Genomic DNA, 18,443 nt, shown 5'->3' on the forward strand with positions numbered 1-18,443 from the left:
TCCTGTCATGGATTTACCATGGATTTCATAAAAGTATACTTGCAACCTTGCAGGAATCGCAAAGAGATACAAACTAAAGATACTCTAAAGATAGATACTTTAGATACTCTAAAGCATTTTAGAGTTCTTAGTTACAGGGTTTTTTCCTCCTTGATACATAAATTCTCCTGACAGACATTATCTAACCTGCAGTTACATGCAATCTGCCCCAAAAATACTACCTACAACCAAATCAGATTGAATGAACTAAACTTTTCAACTCAACAAGATCTAAAGGCATGTGCCCACCTACTCACAGAAACTTATTTCCTATGAAAACATACTCTAGTTTTATACATGTTGTTCAGCCACATCTAGTGGTATACAGACATAGATGAACTACTTCTAAATACTAACAAACACCAGGATTGATTCAAATTTATTCTCAGCTTTGCCATCTATTTAAAAATAGCTAAGGGAATCTTCTAAGTACCTTAGCAGCAGATACATACAGGAATGATCTGGTTACTATAATCACTGTTGCACTACAGATTCATACAAGTTAGAAAACAGTTTTTACAGGATGCTGCATTATGAGCAAAAACACCCTACAGTTTTTTTCTACCATCACATACAGAGATCTTACATTATTCTGTGGGAGCATACAGTTATATTAGTGGTTGACAACATCAGTGTGCAGCAGGTAAGAATATCTGCTTATGCATTTGTGTCAGCAAAATTCCTACTACTTTGTAACAGTAATATGTAAGTGTTACGAAAGCACATATTTTTGCTGAAAACTGTATGCAAGCAAGGAAGAGTATAGCTGTTTATTAGAGAACCAACATCCACAAAACACTATATATGCATGTATTTTTCATTCAAAAGTTATACTAAGCTAGGCAATTAAACAAAATCACTTTTAAAGGCTGACACAGCAATAAAAAAGCAGTTGCTTCTAGAAATACAAGGATTCAAAGTGAAAGAATTAGAATTTATTATTTAGAAAATGCAATCAATCTGAAATTACAAGATGAAAATAAAAATGGAGCTACTTAGAAGTTACTCTGACTTTATAATGAACCAATTGCTTCTAAAATGTTACTAAAATTTAAAATTATACTAAAATGTTACTAAACCTAGTGCTCTTTAAAGTACTAAACCCATGAAATACAGCACTTCCAGGCATGCCATTTACTCTCTTCAAGAGTTTCAGAAAAAGAAGCCGTTGTCCATTTCAAATACTCACAGCTTTCTTTCCAAGTTCTGTTTTGGACAGTGTAAGAGCTCCTGCAAGATAACATCCTGGTCCTGCACCTTTAGGTATTCTATTCAAAGAAAGAAAGTCCAGTGTTAAAACCAGGTTCGTTATGCTCCATGGGGATTACAATAAAGAACCCAAACAGTGAAAGAGCAACCCAATAGGAATTACCAACCCTAAACAGGTAGATACTATCGAAGTATCACTTTAATTAGGTGCGGAGGCAGCTGATTAGATGTAGATGAGAAAAACAGGACTTCAGTAACTTACTTGTCATCAGGCAGAGATGTAACAAAGAATGGCTGACTGTGTTTTGGTGGTAATGTCAAACTGTTGGTTTTCTTCTTCCCTAAGAGAGCAAGGCTATGGTTTTCATAAATATCTAAGCTCAAGGTACTAGACAACCTGTGAGAAACAATAAATGGAAGGTCTTTGATGCGATCCAGCTCACTGTTCTGTTCGTGACGAATTTGTAACCGAATAGTGTAATCTCCTTTTTCCAGTTTCACAGAATACTGAAAGAAAGAAGTTATCATAAATGTCAAGATTAAACACTTCACCATTCACAAAGAAACCCAGAAATAAGACTGTCATGTTCTTCTTGATCCATATAGCTCTAGCCATTTAAGATATGCTAGGTTGCTTAGTTTGGAATCTCCTGAAAACGGAGTGCTTTCAAGACTTGATAGCAGTCAAAACACATTTTGGATTGCCTGAAAGTTTTCAGACCACAAAACAGACTGACACCATTTGTTCCTGTTCTAACACTGTATTAACTGCTCAAATAATAATCAAAATTCTTGCTAAACTTTCAGTTCAAAACCTCTAGCAGGTTTGCCTCCATACGTTTTCAGTTTACTATGTAACTTTGGGTGCTCTGTGGTTTAGATCACAGGACATCTGCTACTGTCTCAAACATTGTACCCCAGCTTTCACACGGAGGGACCCAGTATTCCTGTGAGATTTAAGGCTGCAGTTTAAAGAGCTGACAGCCTCTTTGCCCTGAGCTTTTTATATATTCAGTTAGGAATATGCAGATAACATCATCTCCATTTATTAAAAACAAACAAACCCCACCCCCCTCAAAAAAACCCCAAAAAACACCCAATAAAAAAAACCCAGACTCTCAAACTCTTAGTTTTGAAAATATTCTTTCGTTTCTATCAACCTAAAAGGGCACCATGTGGATGTTTTGAGCAGTAGCATGCTAAGTTTCCTTTCTGCTGCTGCCATAATACAAAAGGCAGCCCTAAGTAGAAAGGGACAATAATTCAGAACTACCCTGCTCCCCAAATCTCCCTCTCCTGAGTTAGGGAGTCATGCTTCCTGTTGGTATTTCTTCCCGGATTAAATAATTTTGAATTGCTTTAGAATTGTTCTATGATGCACAACACCATAGATTTACAACGCAGTGGTCCACCAGGTGTAAATAACAGACTACTTCGGTGACTTTTAGATTTTATAGCACCTTAAAAATGCAGGTTAAGGAAAAGAAGCTTAAATAATGCAATTTCTGAAATTCATTTTTAAGATTCAAAAGACGTGCTTTAAAGTCGATCTTTTGTACGCTTCCAGAATGATCAACCTATCAAAGTAACGTTACATCATTTTGGATTGTAAAAACTAGTTTCAAACCCAAAAACTATGGAAAATGTTTCTCTTCGGTGTTTTTTTTTTTCCTATCTCCCCTCCCTCCATGATCCAGACACACGGTTTGTTTCAGCAGAAAAAGATCCCCACAGAGGGTACAGTATCTACAAGTCTTGTGCAAAAAATTCCCTTTGAAAGACAGCAACAGGAAGTAAACCACGCTATAGCATTTAAAAGGCTGTTTGAAGACATCACAGAATCACACAGAATCAACCAGGTTGGAAGAAACCTCAGGGATCATCGACTCCAACCGCTGCCCTGACACCACCCTGTCAACTAGACCATGGCACTAAGTGCCATGTCCAGTCTTTTCTTAAACACATCCAGAGATGGTGACTCCACCACCTCCCTGGGCAGCCCATTCCAATGTCTAATAACCCTTTCTGAAAAGAAATTCTTCCTAATGTCCAACCTGAACCTCCCCTGGCGAAGCTTGAGGCTGTGTCCTCTTGTCCTATCGCTAGTTGCCCGGGAGAAGAGGCCAACTCCCACTTCACTACAACCTCCCTTCAGGTAGTTGTAGACTGCAATAAGGTCACCTCGGAGCCTCCTCTTCTCCAGGCTAAACAACCCCAGCTCCCTCAGCCGTTCCTCGTAGGACAGACCCTCCAGACCCTTCATCAGCTTGGTCGCCCTCCTCTGGACTCGCTCCAACACCTCAACATCTTTCTTGAAGTGCGGGGCCCAGAACTGAACACAGTACTCAAGATGCGGCCTCACCAGTGCTGAGTAGAGAGGGACGATCACTTCCCTAGACCGGCTGGCTACACTATTCCTAATAGAGGCCAGGATGCCATTGGCCTTCTTGGCCACCTGGGCACACTGCTGGCTCATGTTTAGCCGGCTGTCGATCAGCACCCCCAGGTTTCTTTCCGCCGGGCCGCTTTCTAACCACTCTTCCCCCAGCCTGTAGAGCTGCATGGGGTTCTTGTGGCCGAAGTGTAAGACCCGGCACTTGTTCTTGTTGAACCTCATGCCGTTGGTCTCAGCCCATCTCTCTAACCTGTCCAGATCCCTCTGTAGGGCCTTCCTACCCTCCAGCAGATCGACACTGCCACCCAGCTTGGTGTCATCTGCAAATTTACTGAGGGTGCACTCAATCCCTACGTCTAGATCATCTATAAAGATATTGAACAGCACCGGCCCCAGAACTGAGCCCTGGGGAACACCGCTAGTGACCAGCCGCCAGTTGGACTTTGCCCCATTCACCACCACTCTCTGGGCTCGGCCATCCAGACAGTTTTTAACCCATCGAAGAGTCCACCCATCCAAGCCCCAGGCAGACAGTTTGTCTAGGAGGATGCTGTGGGAGACAGTGTCGAATGTCTTACTGAAGTCTAGATAGACTACATCCATAGCCCTGCCCTCATCTACTAAGCGGGTCACTTTGTCATAGAAGGAGACCAGGTTGGTCGAGCAGGACCTGCCTTTCATGAATCCATGTTGGCTGGCCCCGATGCCCCGATTGTCCTGCATGTGCCGTGTAATGGCACTCGGGATGATCTGTTCCATCACCTTGCCTGGCACCGAGGTCAGGCTGACAGGCCTATAGTTCCCTGGATCGTCCTTCTGACCCTTCTTGTAGATGGGTGTTACATTCGCTAATTTCCAGTCAGCTGGAACTTCTCCAGTTAACCAGGACTGCTGGTAGATAATGGAGAGTGGTTTGGCAAGTTCATTTGCCAGTTCCTTCATTACTCTGGGGTGAATCCCATCCGGGCCCATTGCCTTGTGGGTGTCCAACTGGCACAGCAGGTCACTAACCGTCTCCTCCTGGATTACAGGAGGTTCACACAGCCCCCCGTCCCTAACTGCAGGCTCTGGGGGCCGAGTCTCCTGAGGACAACCAGTCTTGACATTAAAGACCAAAGCAAAGAAGGCATTGAGCACCTCTGCCTTTTCCTCATCCCCTGACACTACACTACCCTCCTCATTCAGCAAGTGGTGGAGGCTCTCCTTGACCCTCCTTTTGCTGTTGATGTATTTGTAAAAGCTTTTTTTGTTGTCTTTGACTGTAGCAGCCAAATCAAGCTCTAATTGAGCTTTGGCCCTTCTAATCTTCTCCCTACACGACCTGGCCACATCCCTATAGACCTCCCAAGTTACCCGACCCTTCTTCCAGAGCAAGTAGGTTCTCTTTTTTTCCTTAAGTTCTAGCCTAAGTTCTCTGTTTAACCAGGCCGGTCTTTTTCCCCGACGGCTTGCCTTCCTACAGACTGGGACAGCCTGCTCCTGAATATTTAGCAATTCCCTTTTGAAGCATGTCCAGCCTTCCTGGACTCCTTTGCCCTTCAGGACTGATTGCCAAGGGACTCGGTCCACCAGCCTCTTAAACAGGCTAAAGTCAGCCTGCTGGAAATCTAAGGCAGAAGTTCTACTCTTGCCCCTCCTTACTTCCCCCACTATCAAAAACTAACATTTCGTGGTCGCTACTCCCAAGACGGCCACCGACCCTCACATCTCCCACTAGTCCTTCTCTGTTCACAAACAAGAGGTCAAGCAGGGCCCCTCCTCTAGTGGGCTCATTTACCACTTGCATGAGGAAGTTGTTCTCCACACATTCGAGGAATCTCCTAGATTGCTTCCTCTCTGCCATGTTGTATTTCCAGCAGACATCCGGCAAGTTGAAGTCGCCCACAAGTACAAGGGCCGGCGACCGGGCGGCTTCCAACAGCCGCTTGTAAAACGCCTCATCCGCCTGCTCATCCTGGTTGGGTGGTCTGTAACAGACTCCCACCGTAATGTCCGCCCTGCCGACCTTCCCCCTGATCTTCACCCATAAACATTCAACCTTGTCATCCTCACCATCTTCCTCAATCAAAAGCACAGAAGACAGCCTTCATGGGTACAGAAGCCTCTGATCTATCAGTGGACAAGTCAGACTACAGGAAAAAATAAAGGATCCTTTCCACCTTAAATAGAAAAGTTCAAGGTATCATCTTTGTAAAAAACTGAAACATAAAGGCAATGAGAACTTGAATTCACTTCTTGAGAAGCGCCAGTCAAAATCACAAGAAATCACAAGTTAACAGCTTTTTGTAGAAATAAAACACACCATAACTCTTTCTCCTTCCTTGGAAGGGAAAAAAAAAAATCATCATGTTCTATTTCATGGAAATAAACCTGTCAATCATTAGGGTTTTTTTTTTTTTTCATAAACTGAAACCTGTCATCATGTGAAGACATAAGAACATTATACCTACATTTCAGGAAATGTTAGGAGCTAACAGCAGGCCTGGGAGATGCAAAAGAATGAAAATTTTCACACTATGCAGAAAACAAGGTAAAATAAATACATTACTCTGTACCTGGTGTGGATAGGCATCTCCTGAACCCATTTGTCTCTTGTTCTGGTCAAAAATAATCCACAGTTGACTATCAAATTCAGATTCGTACAACAATTCACAAAGAAGTGGACAGCTTGGAGTTACTTCTCCACTCTTAGGCTATTAAAAGAAAGGTCAAACCATTTAATGCGCTATTGAATAAAACAAGGACAATCCTTATACACATATTCAAAAGGACACCTGAACTAAAGCCCATTTCAAGCAACAGTAGTTCCTAAAGAGAAACAAATCAGAAATTTGACTGTAGAGAGTCTGGAGTGTGAGTCTAGACCTCATTTCTGACAGAAAGCTAGTTAAAGTTAAATCCTGTTTTAGAAAACATGCTGTATTTATTAATTACTTCAAAAAAAAAAATGACCCATAACCCTTACCTGATGGAAGTTATAGGTCAAAATCATCTCATACAGTTGACGATTATTTGGTAAAATATCTCTGGAGCCCAAAGGTTTTATTTTTGCACTCACTGGTCTGCAGTTAAACAACAAAAAACAACAGAAGGTACTATTAAGAAACATATATCCTCTATCAAAATTTGTCTTGCTTAAGCAGAAGCATATTCTGAAGTCTAGCTGAATTCTAGACAGAGCCCAAGGTCTCTACTGAGAGGCTCAAATAATGGAAAACTCTGGATTACTGACTGCTGTGAAATTGTCTGGCCCAAGTTTTAAAAGTACAGTTTAAACTGTATGGCATTTCTTTTTCCTCCTGAAGTGACTAACTTTAGTAATTACTGCACTGGTTGGGAATTTTCCAACAAAGCTTTTCCTCCAAATCAGCATGTCTCAAACTGACAACAAGACAAACACAACTTTCCACACAAAATTCTGCACCACATCCTACGAAAACACTTCCAGTCAATCAAGAGAGAGAGGACAGTCTTCCCAGGTCAAAATGGGGCAGGATCTGAAGCAGCTGCTTAAAAAAAAAAAACCCAAAACAACAAACAGTAGCATCAAATAACTCTACAGTTTGTTTCTTTAGATATTAAAGTGCCTTTTACCTCTAAATGTCTCCTTTGGAAGAAATGGAATGTTCTTGTAAATGTTGTTGGTTTTTTTTTTGTAAATTAGCTTAAGGAAAATAATTTGTATGGAAAAAGTCACCATAATTCTCAAATTTTGTCAAAGCTAAAAGGAACCAAAAAGGAGAATGCTAAGAAATTTTATGAATTGATGCTTCCAAACCTACTTAATATTTGACAAGAATATTCTTGTTATCCTAAATTTCACTGTTAACTTGTTACTGTTTTAACCATATTCTAATAGTTTTCCCACTTTCCCACTACAGCTCCCCAGAAACTCTACCTGAGCGTTTGAACCCAGCTTTTCAGATTTATGCATGGAGCAATATCTTCATACTTCAACAGGGACTGAACATCAAACCGTACGATGCCTTCTGAAGCATGCTAAAGGAAGAGTACATAACAATTATGCTTCTGTGCACTTATTACATTAGATGGGGACCATCTGACGTGTCCCTCAAAAATACAATGCAAGCTGTATTTATCTATACTATAAGAAATAATACTGCATGAGTCGGAAAGCGTCACAAGCTTATGTCTATTTTACAACTGCAGATATACTGGGACTTGCAAAACTTTAGCAATTGGAGCTAAAGTCTTATTTATATTTTTTTCCCCGTAATAATTTAAGTACTTGGTACAGCATTGTACAAGTCACACTTTGGGCAGGGCTTTGTTTGTGCATTTGTGATGATTTCCTTTGAATATGTAATTCAATAAATACAAGTATTATTCATCTAGAATCTTAAAACAAGTATTTTACGGTGCTTCTGCTTAGGATTATTATCACAGAATAGTTTAACTTTGTGAAAAAGAAACAATACTACATACACAGGCTAGTGATGGGCAAAATTACTTGAAAACTTTTTTTCCTAGCAGTATCCCATGACAAAGCCACCAGTATATCTGCACTATTAAAATTTATTTTATTAAAGTTACAGGTGCTTAAGAAGGAAGGCCAAAACTGTTTGTATTCTCATTTATAACTCTCCATTATTCAGCTGATCGAACGCTGCTGGGGTGGGGGAAGCAGCTGCGCGCACCATCACCACCACCAGCTCTTTCTTTTCCTGCTGTACTGGTTTAAGACCTGGTACCTTAGTGCAATGCACCCACTCTTTTTTCCCCAGTTTATTCAGCTCTTAGAGCCTGAATACATCCAAATTCACCCATGGCACAGCTATAATTTGCTCTGGCCCTTAGCTAAAAAAAAGGGAGGAGCCAGGATAAATTAGCATGGTGCTGCTTCACGTAGGTATTGCCATCTCAGCTCTCAAAGACAGCCCTCTCCTGAGGGAGGCAAAGTCAAGCCAAGCCAGGTTGCACAGGGCAGCAAAGAGCACAGGAGCAAGACAAAGTACTGTAAGTATTATGATACTAATGTTTTTAGTAACTTTTTCAATCCTTTAGTATCACAGAGCCTTAGGAATCACAACACTTTCCATTCACTGTGCCTTCCAACTGCCCTAAAGATTGAACCTCAAACCAAACGGCAAATCTCAATAAAACACTGAACAGAAAATAAATTTTAATGACATTTTATTCTGAAAACGGTATTCAGAGTACTATCTTTTAGGAATGGTCGTCTAGATATTCAAGTTCAAGAACTGTCATCCCAGCAAACTTCATTCACACAAACACTTGCTAGTGAAGTATAGTTAAAATTTCAGACTTTTAGTATGCCCTTTCTATTGGTGTTTGGTTTGGGTTTTTTTTGTTTTGGTTTTGGGGATTTTTTTCCCCCCTACTGATTTATAATTAAAAGGCATAGAAAAATTCATAAATAATGGTAATGGGCATTTCTGTGGGACTGAACTCCTATTTACCTATTTTTAAGAGAAAACATGAATATCTCATGTATAGAGATACTTTTTCTAAATACAGGCAAGAATGAAAAGCTTTTTTTATGATGAGATACCATAGGACTTCAGAATAATTCAAAATAACCACTCTGGAAAACTTACCATGTTTAGCTGAGGAGTAGCACAAAGTACACCATGGAAAGAAATTGTGTAGTTAATGCTAACATCGCTAAGGCTTGCCCACCACCGAGCAACACAAAATTCAATGGTTTTTCCAGCCTGGGTAACAAAATCACAAAGTTAGACACAAGTTGCCATCTTCCCCTTCTATTCACCCCAGCCCCCCTCATCCCAAGCGAAAAATATTGGAGTATAGCTCAAAAAAAGACCCTGTTATGTCCAGTTTGCTCCAATTGTATAGGTTTGTACCATACCAAATAAAACATTATACTTGGTCCAGAAAATACAAGACAGCTCCAACAAAATAGGATGACTGATGACCATATCAAAACAAAAGAGTGCCAGGGATATACCCTACAGAGAAAACTACATCTTTTAAATTTCCTTTCCTATCCTTCAAGCTAGGCGGACAGGTTAGTTCATAGATTAGTTTAATATGCATGTCCTAGAAAATGCGTATCAGAAAAAGAGATCCCACTCTGTCTAAAGAAGTTGACAATAAGCCTGAGAGGTTTGGGTTTTTTTTTATTTTGTTATTTGGTTGTGGCTTTTGTTTTGGTTTGGTTTTGTTTTTTAAACATGATCAAATTCACAATGTGTCAGTGGGACAAACTTAGCTTAGGGTCCCCCACCTGACATTTTCACAGAGGGTAAGGGACTGAATAGCACACAAATCATAACCACTCTTAGGCTTTAGAGCTATACAACTAAATGAAGCAAGGCAGGGGACAAAGCTGAGAAGTGGACTCTAGTACCCACACCCCTGAACTGTTAGCTCACTCCTTGGTTCTGTTTTGGACTCTTGAGCTAGCATTATCCAAGCTAAGCCTTCTGTATCTAAGCAGTATGAATGTAAGCCAGTCAGTATCACCTGGCTTCGACATAAAGGAGATGTCCCAGATTATCACATTAAGCACTGAAACTACATCTATCTGACAAGTCATAGCCCCTATTTGAAAGGGAAATAGACTGGTTTGTACATAAAAGCACCAACAAACTGAAGAGATTAACACGTATTAGAAGGGTAATACCAAATAATTAAGAAACACTAACAAGCTATTAGAGATCTTTTCAAAACTGAAAACCAGATGCATTCACTACTGTAACAAACCTATGATTTTTTGGGTTTGGGGATTTTCTTTGGGAAAAAAATCCAGAATGAGTTACGTTATACTGCACTGATATATTACTTTCTCTCTCTTCCCCCACACCACCCTAAGGTAACTTACTAAGACAGGAAATGCTTCAGTCACTGATCCTTTTTCTGGTAAGGATGAAAATTTGTAGAACTCATGACTTCTATATGCTTTTTGTTTCACTAGCTGAACAGCATGAAGCACAAACTTGGCAGTCACATCAGCTGAACATGAACATACTGTCACTTCTAGATTAAAGAAAAAAAATAAGTTTAGTTCCAAGAGCCAAGAATTTTAGAAGGAAAGCAGAGATCACCAGAAAAAGACAAGTTTCACAAGTACTTTGTAATTTAAGAAGTTATGCAGTACCCCAGGTGGCTCCATATGTGAATAATGCTTACATATCAGTTATTTACAAAGACCCTTTCAGATTAAGGAAAAATAGCTAACTTCAGAGATCAGTTAAGAGAAATGTGACTCAACTAAATGGTGAAAATTAATCAGATACTACAGATGTATAATCTGCACAGGATAGACTGCTGAATCCAAATGAAGAGTCTTATCACTAACTTCAGTCTAAATGGAAGATTCTTGAAAGGATTACTATTAATCTCACACAGGAAGACAAGAAAAAAAACCCTGTTTTTTCCTCCTTGCAGAATTATGAGCTACTTGACTATTATGAAAATCACCTATTCTTCAGTTAAGACATCTTTCAACACTACATCCATACACCTTAAAAACTAGGCAAACCTCAGACAGTAAACATAGTGTATTCCTCCAGTTATGGACAATAGCTTCAAATTATATTTGCTGGTTTCTAGAAGACTGAGAGTGAGGATTCTACTAGACCAGAAACCATGAGATAATTCAAAATCACTCCTCTAAGAGCTTAGAATCAAGTAAATATTTTACATATCCATGGGTCAAATCCTTCAGTTCTTATTCAGGCAGAACTCAAAATGATTTCAAAACAACTTTGTCAAGTCTGACAGATGTGATTTTTCTATTTAATTAATGTGCTTATTTTCCTTACCGGCCCATGTAGCTCCCTGTGGAACATCAATGAAGTGCCTTCGGATTTGACCAGGTTTAAAATGAACATCTGTATATGTCAGGTCATAGTTTGTTGATTCATCTACTCTGTATGTCAAAAAAACCCACAAACAGTAATCAAACAAGCTGTGAAGCCTTTTTTTTTTTTTTTAAGTATTTTTAAATGCAAAAATACTCTTAAAAGAAAGTATACAATGAGGATATTCAGTCCTCAGCACCAATTATTTTAATCCATACTAGTACAGAATCTGACAGCACAATGTATCTAAAAGATTTAAAACATCAGATCCACCACATTATGCAGACACCCTCCCACCTCCCCAAAGTTACTGTGCTTAAAGATAAGTATCAAAGAATCCTAGTTATCAGTGGATCTGCTTTTCCTGGCCAAGTGACTTTCCACTAAAGTGAGCTAAGGTATGTAAGTAATATTTCTATGAGTGAGTTAGAGAAAGGTTACATTATTTTTTCCTCAGGGTAGACTGTCCACTGAATAGGTTCAATAAGATACTCTCCTTCCTGATCAACATCACTTAAGTCATATGTTTACATCAATGATAGGCACAATACTAACTCTCTAAATTCACTGTATTAAGGTCATGATGGAAGCTTATCCCAATGTTCACCTGCCAAATAATGATCCCCGCCTTTATGTATTCTAGTCCATCAGTTAGAAATGAAAAAACAAACTCCAACTGACCTACATCTATGAGTATATTGATTGATACTTTGGTCAACAAGCCAGAAGTCATCTGTATTCTGATGGACCAGGAAGCTGCTGCCACTGTGGCCAAGTCTACCAGAACACACTGCCTTCTGGCTGTCAGGACCAAAACTACAAAAAAAACACTGCTGTAGAAGTCTGCTGCGAGAATCTTTTCAGATCTCTGCTCCTTTATCAATGTTAGTGGTAAGTTCAAGGACACCCAGAGAAAGAAGGTGGTGAAATAAATGACAAGTAAAGTGGGTACAGAAAACTAAACTAACCTTAAAAAAATGCAGTTAAAGCCTGGGTTTACTGACCTTGTTGGTATAACAACAGTTATTGGAACTCTGAACAGAGGGCCTGCATTAGGCATTGCTATATCATATCCACACACCTAACAAAATAAAATACAGCCACTTAAAATCTTTGGTCAAAATGAAATTATAGAAGACAACATTAAAATTAAGTTAGTTGCAGATTATTTTGAATCTTTGTAGTTATCACTGAGAAAAAAAAAAATCTTCATTTGACCACTGTCATCCTAGAAATAGTAAAACAGCAACACTCACCAAGAAAAAAAATTAGTTTTCACACTCACACCCAATTCAGTCTTTCCCCAGAAGTTTTCAAGCTTTCAACCCACATTTGATAGTCCCTATATCAAAAGCTCGACCTAGTTTCAACTCAAAATAAGAAAGCTGTTAGCGAAAAAATCTATTTCAGGTATTTTTGTTGTTTTATTAAAAATATTTTATTCCTTGTTTTCCAGGATTATGTTTGAGAAAATAACAGTTTGATTTACCATGCCTTTCACGGCCAAGCTTTAAATACTATCTCTGAAAATTTGTTCCATCATCACTCTGGTAAAATGTTCTCAGTGGTACCATAGAAGACTTGCAACTGTAAGCATCTTAAGCATGTCACTTCTAAAAAGCAAGCTGATACCATCTTCATTATGATCAACTACAATGCAATGGAAACATTTCAATGTTTGGGATGAGGATGGAGAGGTCTGAAAAATTATTTTTTGTTGGTGGGTTTCTTTTGTAGGAGTGAAAGAGGATGGCTGGGAGAGAAAATGAGAAATTTAATGGCTTTCATATTAAATTTGTCCAAATTTGAACATAGCCACTCCAAGTTAGCAAAAAGCTTCTGCTGTACATAGCCATTACCACACATTTTTCTCCTTCACCTTTCAAAATGGGATAGGGTAGAGGTGAGGAAATAAGAAAACAGGTTGCACCACTGTACCCAAGCAACTCCTCAAAGTAAAGCAAAATCTTGGGTCCATATAAGACTGCATGGCAACACCACAAAGGCTAGGCCAGTCCCTAAACCACCACAGAAAGAGAAATATCCAAGACCTCACAAAAACTCAAATCTCTATCCTCAATGATAATACAGAACTGAGCCAGACAGTCAAAGGTGAAAATACATCCAGAGGAAAAAAACCTTAATGAATTGCTATTTATTTGGTTTATATTTGTATATGCTTTTATTTCTTAAACACAGATACTCGAAGTCCCATTGGCATGTGCTATACAACACTGTATAGCATAACTATTGCTGAATCCAGTATTCAGCCTGTATAGTGAAATGGAGCGTAGTAGTATTTTCTAGTCTGTACAGCACACAGCTTTTATTTCCTTAAAAATGACTTCTGTCACAAGTTGATAGAGACCACACGAAAAGGAAAGGGCACACAATCTTGCTTAGAACACCAGTACTTCAATACCTCTGTATAATGTACTCCTTCTCTCAGGCCACGTGGATCCACACGAATATTTATGTGCCGACACTGGTTCATAAGCTCTAAATGACTAGGACACTGGACCCATGGTGCGTTTGATGTTAAAGCTAAGTGAAGCTGGAGAGATATTCTTTCAGTGTTTTCTGTCAAGAAACAAATTTAAAAAACAGTTCAGTAACACAAATATGTGCTCATATTCTACTATAAGACAGTATTTGCCATTAAAAGGTACACATCAATAAAATGTAATAGGAACCAATTCCTTAGTGCCCCTGGATGTCAGATTCTCCACAAAGACAGTGTTCTATATTATTTCTTTTAACTTGAGAAAAATTCAATAGGAGCAGTGTACAGCAAAATAAAGGTTGTACCCAAGTTTGAAATTTTTCCCCTTGAAACAGTCAAACGTGACAAGTCAAAGGTAGGCTAGTAAGCAATGCTTCAGTTGCCCACAACATAGTCTGGAAGTAGGTATAAACTTTCTGGTATAGATACAAAGTCTGGCCTAATGCAGAGAAATACAATAAAAAGCAACTGTACTAATTCTGAAGCTTATGCTAATTACCAAATTACATTATGGAGCAACCCTAAGCAAGAGGTAAAGTCTACTAAAAATTACTATAATAATCTAGTCTGACTTTGCTAAGAGTCAATTTAGCTGATTTCACAAATTAGCTTCCATGTCAAAAAGGCACAGCCTCCAGAAAAGTATCCAACCCTAGCTGAAATGTTTTAGTGATTAAAAATCAGCTTTCTCCTGCTTTAAAGATTAATGACACTTTGAAAAAAAAACTTCCACGTTTTGTAGTCCTAATTAACCTTAGCTTAATTTTCAGACATTTCATTACCTCTTTGTTAAGTAGAGAAACGAGCACTCTTATCAGATGTAATTCCCTCATAGGTACATGACAGGCAATAAAAGCTCAAAGGGAACTTCAACAGGCAGACTGGGCAGATCAGCCTCCCTTAGCCTCTTACTAAAGTTTCTCAAACTCAATCTTGTTGAAGACACACCAGACAGCACAGAAATAACAACTGGACAGATACTAGGGAAACAACATCGTGCTACAAGCCAGTCATCCATTACAAATGTCTAACTATGTTTTCAGATTGCTTGCTTCCTGCAGAAGAGTCTATCGTATGATTATTTTATTTCTCATTGTCATACAGTAAACTTAAAAAGCACCGATTGCAACGTAACCTGTCAAACAACTAAGTTAGTCTGAGTCAGTAGCCTGTCCTTATTCATAACCTTTCTTCTCCTAAATAAACTCACCCCTTTGTCACATGCCAACCTTCTTGGGGATCACGGCTTTTAGGAAAGGAATTAATTTCAGTAACAAGCTCTGACATGGATCATTTTTTGAATACAATGTAATTCAGTCTCTCAGTGAGTTCCAATTTGTATTTAATAAAGTAAAGCAGGGCAAAATGGTTTATGGAGAAAAGATGTCAAACCATATTTTGATTTGCACAAGTTACTTCTACCCTGCTAGTAAGTAACTAAAACCTGTATCAATTCCTGTATTGCCTTTAGATATATTTATGTTTATCCATTATTAGCTACTGAATGTAAGTCTAGTTTGTTAAACTAGGATTTTTCTCAGGTTGTGGAAACTTAGATACAGTCCAAGTCTAGAATTTATACTCTTTTAAATAACCGAGGAACTAATTTCTGGGTAAGTTCTTTTATGTTTAGAACAGTAATCATTCTTTGTCAAGAGTCATCTACAACAAAAACCCCCGAAGTTCTACAATTTCATGAAACATTAGGGGTATTTGATTATTTTTCCCTATTTTTCCCTTGCCCCACAACTTCACTTCAAATTTCTTCAGAACAAAGAGAGATTCCTTTTTTTCAGTGAGAGGAAGCATGAAGCAACAGACTTCCCCAAAACATGGAAGCGCTGCAGTTTTAAGCCTGAGGTTAGAATGGAAAAGTTGTTTAACTGCATGCCTTCATTTACCATGAAATTTAGAGCTGTGCTTACTTCTTTTATGGTACAGATTCCTATCACTCCTCATTATTACAGCTTTTTTGTTTAAACATTACACTTTATTTCCCTCCCCCTCACCTCCGCATACAAAAGCTCTTTCCTACCTGTATTCTCAGGAAAGACAGGTTCTATGCCAACTGCGTGATCAGAAGGTGCAGCTATCTGGGCAAGATCTCTGAGGTAGATTCCACGGCTGCTGCCGACAGTAACCGTAAAGCCTATGTTATTTGTGAATGAAGAATTCTGAATGAGGTAGTCATAGGCTTTATCAACCTGTTAGAAAGAACACATGCTAAATTAACAATTTTCAACTTAATAGTAATTTATGCATATTATCTTCAATATGAAGTGTTCAGCAAGCACAGCAACAGTGAAGTAACTCACGTGCCACCTGAGCCACACTGACTGTACCTTACGTGATACTCTGTATAGAAAAATGAGGCAACATTTTCAGTCTGCAACAGCCACACAGAGCACAGAAAGTCAAAAACATGAAAAAAAAAGACAAATCTCCTTTACTATAAATCCATCAAAAGATGCATAACAGAAGTTTTCAGAGATGACTTCAAAGACAAAGAGGACTTCAAAGGCCCTGACCTACTATACTAATTTAGGTGTTTCTCTCATATGTGGAGCAACACTAGTTAAGCATTTAAACCTTTTACACAATACAGTAAGTTGAGCAGTTCAAAAGAGACAAGTAATATGGGATGCCCATATAAATTTTATATATTGATATGAAACAAGAGAATAAGGTCATGAAATTCAGCCCTGGATTTAAGTCAATGAGCTGTCACAGTAAACTCAGGTGACAAGTTCACCTTTTTGTTTTAAAAAGACACCCTTTTACTTCACAGTGAGCAACCTTCACCAGTGGAGATTATGGCACTCTCCTTTGAGACAAGCAGACATACAACAGCCTTGGTCTCCCAGATCAGAGTTTTAACCATGTTTTAACACAGACAACTAAATCATAAGATATAACTGGTCCATTTAATTTTTCTGTGGCAATGTTTTTTGTTTGATATGGCTACCACCATTGTTGCCTTCTGTATCAAACTCAGTGTTACAGATGTGCTTAGCAGACATTACCTACGAGGTTCCAGCATCTCCAGAACATGAGTTTAGGGCTAAGCATTCAATATCTCACATCTTTAGCATGAGAGCGAAATCTGAGTACCTCTATTTGGCTAGGATTGGAGTGACTGCAGGCAAAAAACAGCAGCAGCTCTTTAAGAACCTAAGCTTATGCACAGGGAGACTGACATTCACTATGTCTTCATCATACAAAGGATCACATCACAGATTTCCAAGCTACTTAGAAGTCCACAGGATATAATAAACACTCAAGACTTTTCAGTGCAGGCCCAGAGCAAAGTTACTGCACAACTGCAGCTGTACTGCTTTGTGAACCAGTGTGGGTATCTCTGTATTTTCACTGCCCAGAACTTACAGTTCCAGCTTTTGTCTGCACAGAACAAGTTCAGCTCTCTCTGATGATAGCATAAAACAATTTTTGGACATTAGGATGGAATTTAGGCATACAAATCTATATGTGGGTGGTAAAAACCTACATCCCACTTTTATGTCCTCATACCTTTTTGATCATTCTAAGAATGTGTCTAGTTAACACACTTATTCTACAGTAACTGCATGCTGAAACTGAAAGAACAGTCTCATTCCTCCTCCCCTCCCACTACATTTCCTTCTTCTCCCTCAATCAGATCTGAGAATCAAGAATCATCTAGAAAGCTGCTTTTTTCTGTGGGTTAGTTTTCCACTGGCAGTTATTTATATTATGTTGAGTTTTTTGCTAGCAAGTACCTGAATAATACCATGTCCTTGTGCAAATACTTCTATGTTTTCAGCTTTCACTGCAGTATTTTCTAAAGCTCTTCTGACAGAATGAACAGTGTAATGAACATCGTTAGCTTTGAGTCCTGAAATTAAAAATAAGGGTATTATTTGATACAACAAAAAATGTGAAAGTTACAGCATGTTTTTTTAGGGGAAAAAGTATCTAATCACTTTTATTAGACTATGCATCTATATTTAACATTGTAGCACATTACCTGACAATACTAATGCAATGCCTCCACATGCATTGGGAGAAGACATGGATGTGCCATTCATGAGTTGTGTTCCTCGCAGAGTCCAGTTTGGAACAGAAGCAATAGCACCTCCTGGGGCACTGATACTTACTCCAAGGGCTCCATCAGTGCTAGTGTTAAAACAGAATGGTTGAAAAACAAACATTTTTTTTTCTGCACACTTTATCTTGAAGATATCTGTGCATTTAAAAAGGTAATTTAACTCCACCTTCCTTGCTCTGGATAGACAAAAATTGTCCCTCTTGAATAAGGACAGCACTATGCCTGAGCTATTAAGTTCTGTGGAGAGGAAGGGTATTTTAGCGTATTTCTATCCCACACTAACAGCTTCACATGTCTAAAATCTGTCTCAAATCAGTGTGCTCTCAGTATGATACTGTAACATAATGTTTGTATGTATTTTATGACAGCCCTATATAAACAACAGGTTCTGTATCATGACACTTC

The 18,443-nt window shown here is 38.8% G+C and overlaps 1 protein-coding gene across 2 annotated transcripts in view; it reads right to left on the bottom strand.

Moving 5' to 3' along the window:
• TPP2 (tripeptidyl peptidase 2) overlaps positions 1 to 18,443 on the bottom strand; it is a 58,814-nt gene that overhangs the window by 22,120 nt on the left and 18,251 nt on the right. For both annotated transcript variants that reach the window (XM_068419801.1, XM_068419808.1), the window contains exons 11-23: positions 17,958 to 18,106; positions 17,710 to 17,825; positions 15,990 to 16,158; positions 13,874 to 14,031; positions 12,456 to 12,532; positions 11,413 to 11,519; positions 10,470 to 10,624; positions 9,223 to 9,339; positions 7,542 to 7,642; positions 6,609 to 6,705; positions 6,199 to 6,336; positions 1,511 to 1,755; positions 1,229 to 1,307 (exon numbers count right to left, since the gene is read on the bottom strand). In XM_068419801.1, coding sequence (XP_068275902.1) covers positions 1,229 to 1,307; positions 1,511 to 1,755; positions 6,199 to 6,336; positions 6,609 to 6,705; positions 7,542 to 7,642; positions 9,223 to 9,339; positions 10,470 to 10,624; positions 11,413 to 11,519; positions 12,456 to 12,532; positions 13,874 to 14,031; positions 15,990 to 16,158; positions 17,710 to 17,825; positions 17,958 to 18,106 — 1,708 coding nt within the window. The remainder of the gene's footprint in view (positions 1 to 1,228; positions 1,308 to 1,510; positions 1,756 to 6,198; positions 6,337 to 6,608; positions 6,706 to 7,541; positions 7,643 to 9,222; positions 9,340 to 10,469; positions 10,625 to 11,412; positions 11,520 to 12,455; positions 12,533 to 13,873; positions 14,032 to 15,989; positions 16,159 to 17,709; positions 17,826 to 17,957; positions 18,107 to 18,443) is intronic.

This window comes from Nyctibius grandis, chromosome 2, assembly GCF_013368605.1.
Source record: "Nyctibius grandis isolate bNycGra1 chromosome 2, bNycGra1.pri, whole genome shotgun sequence".
NCBI lineage: Eukaryota > Metazoa > Chordata > Aves > Nyctibiiformes > Nyctibiidae > Nyctibius > Nyctibius grandis.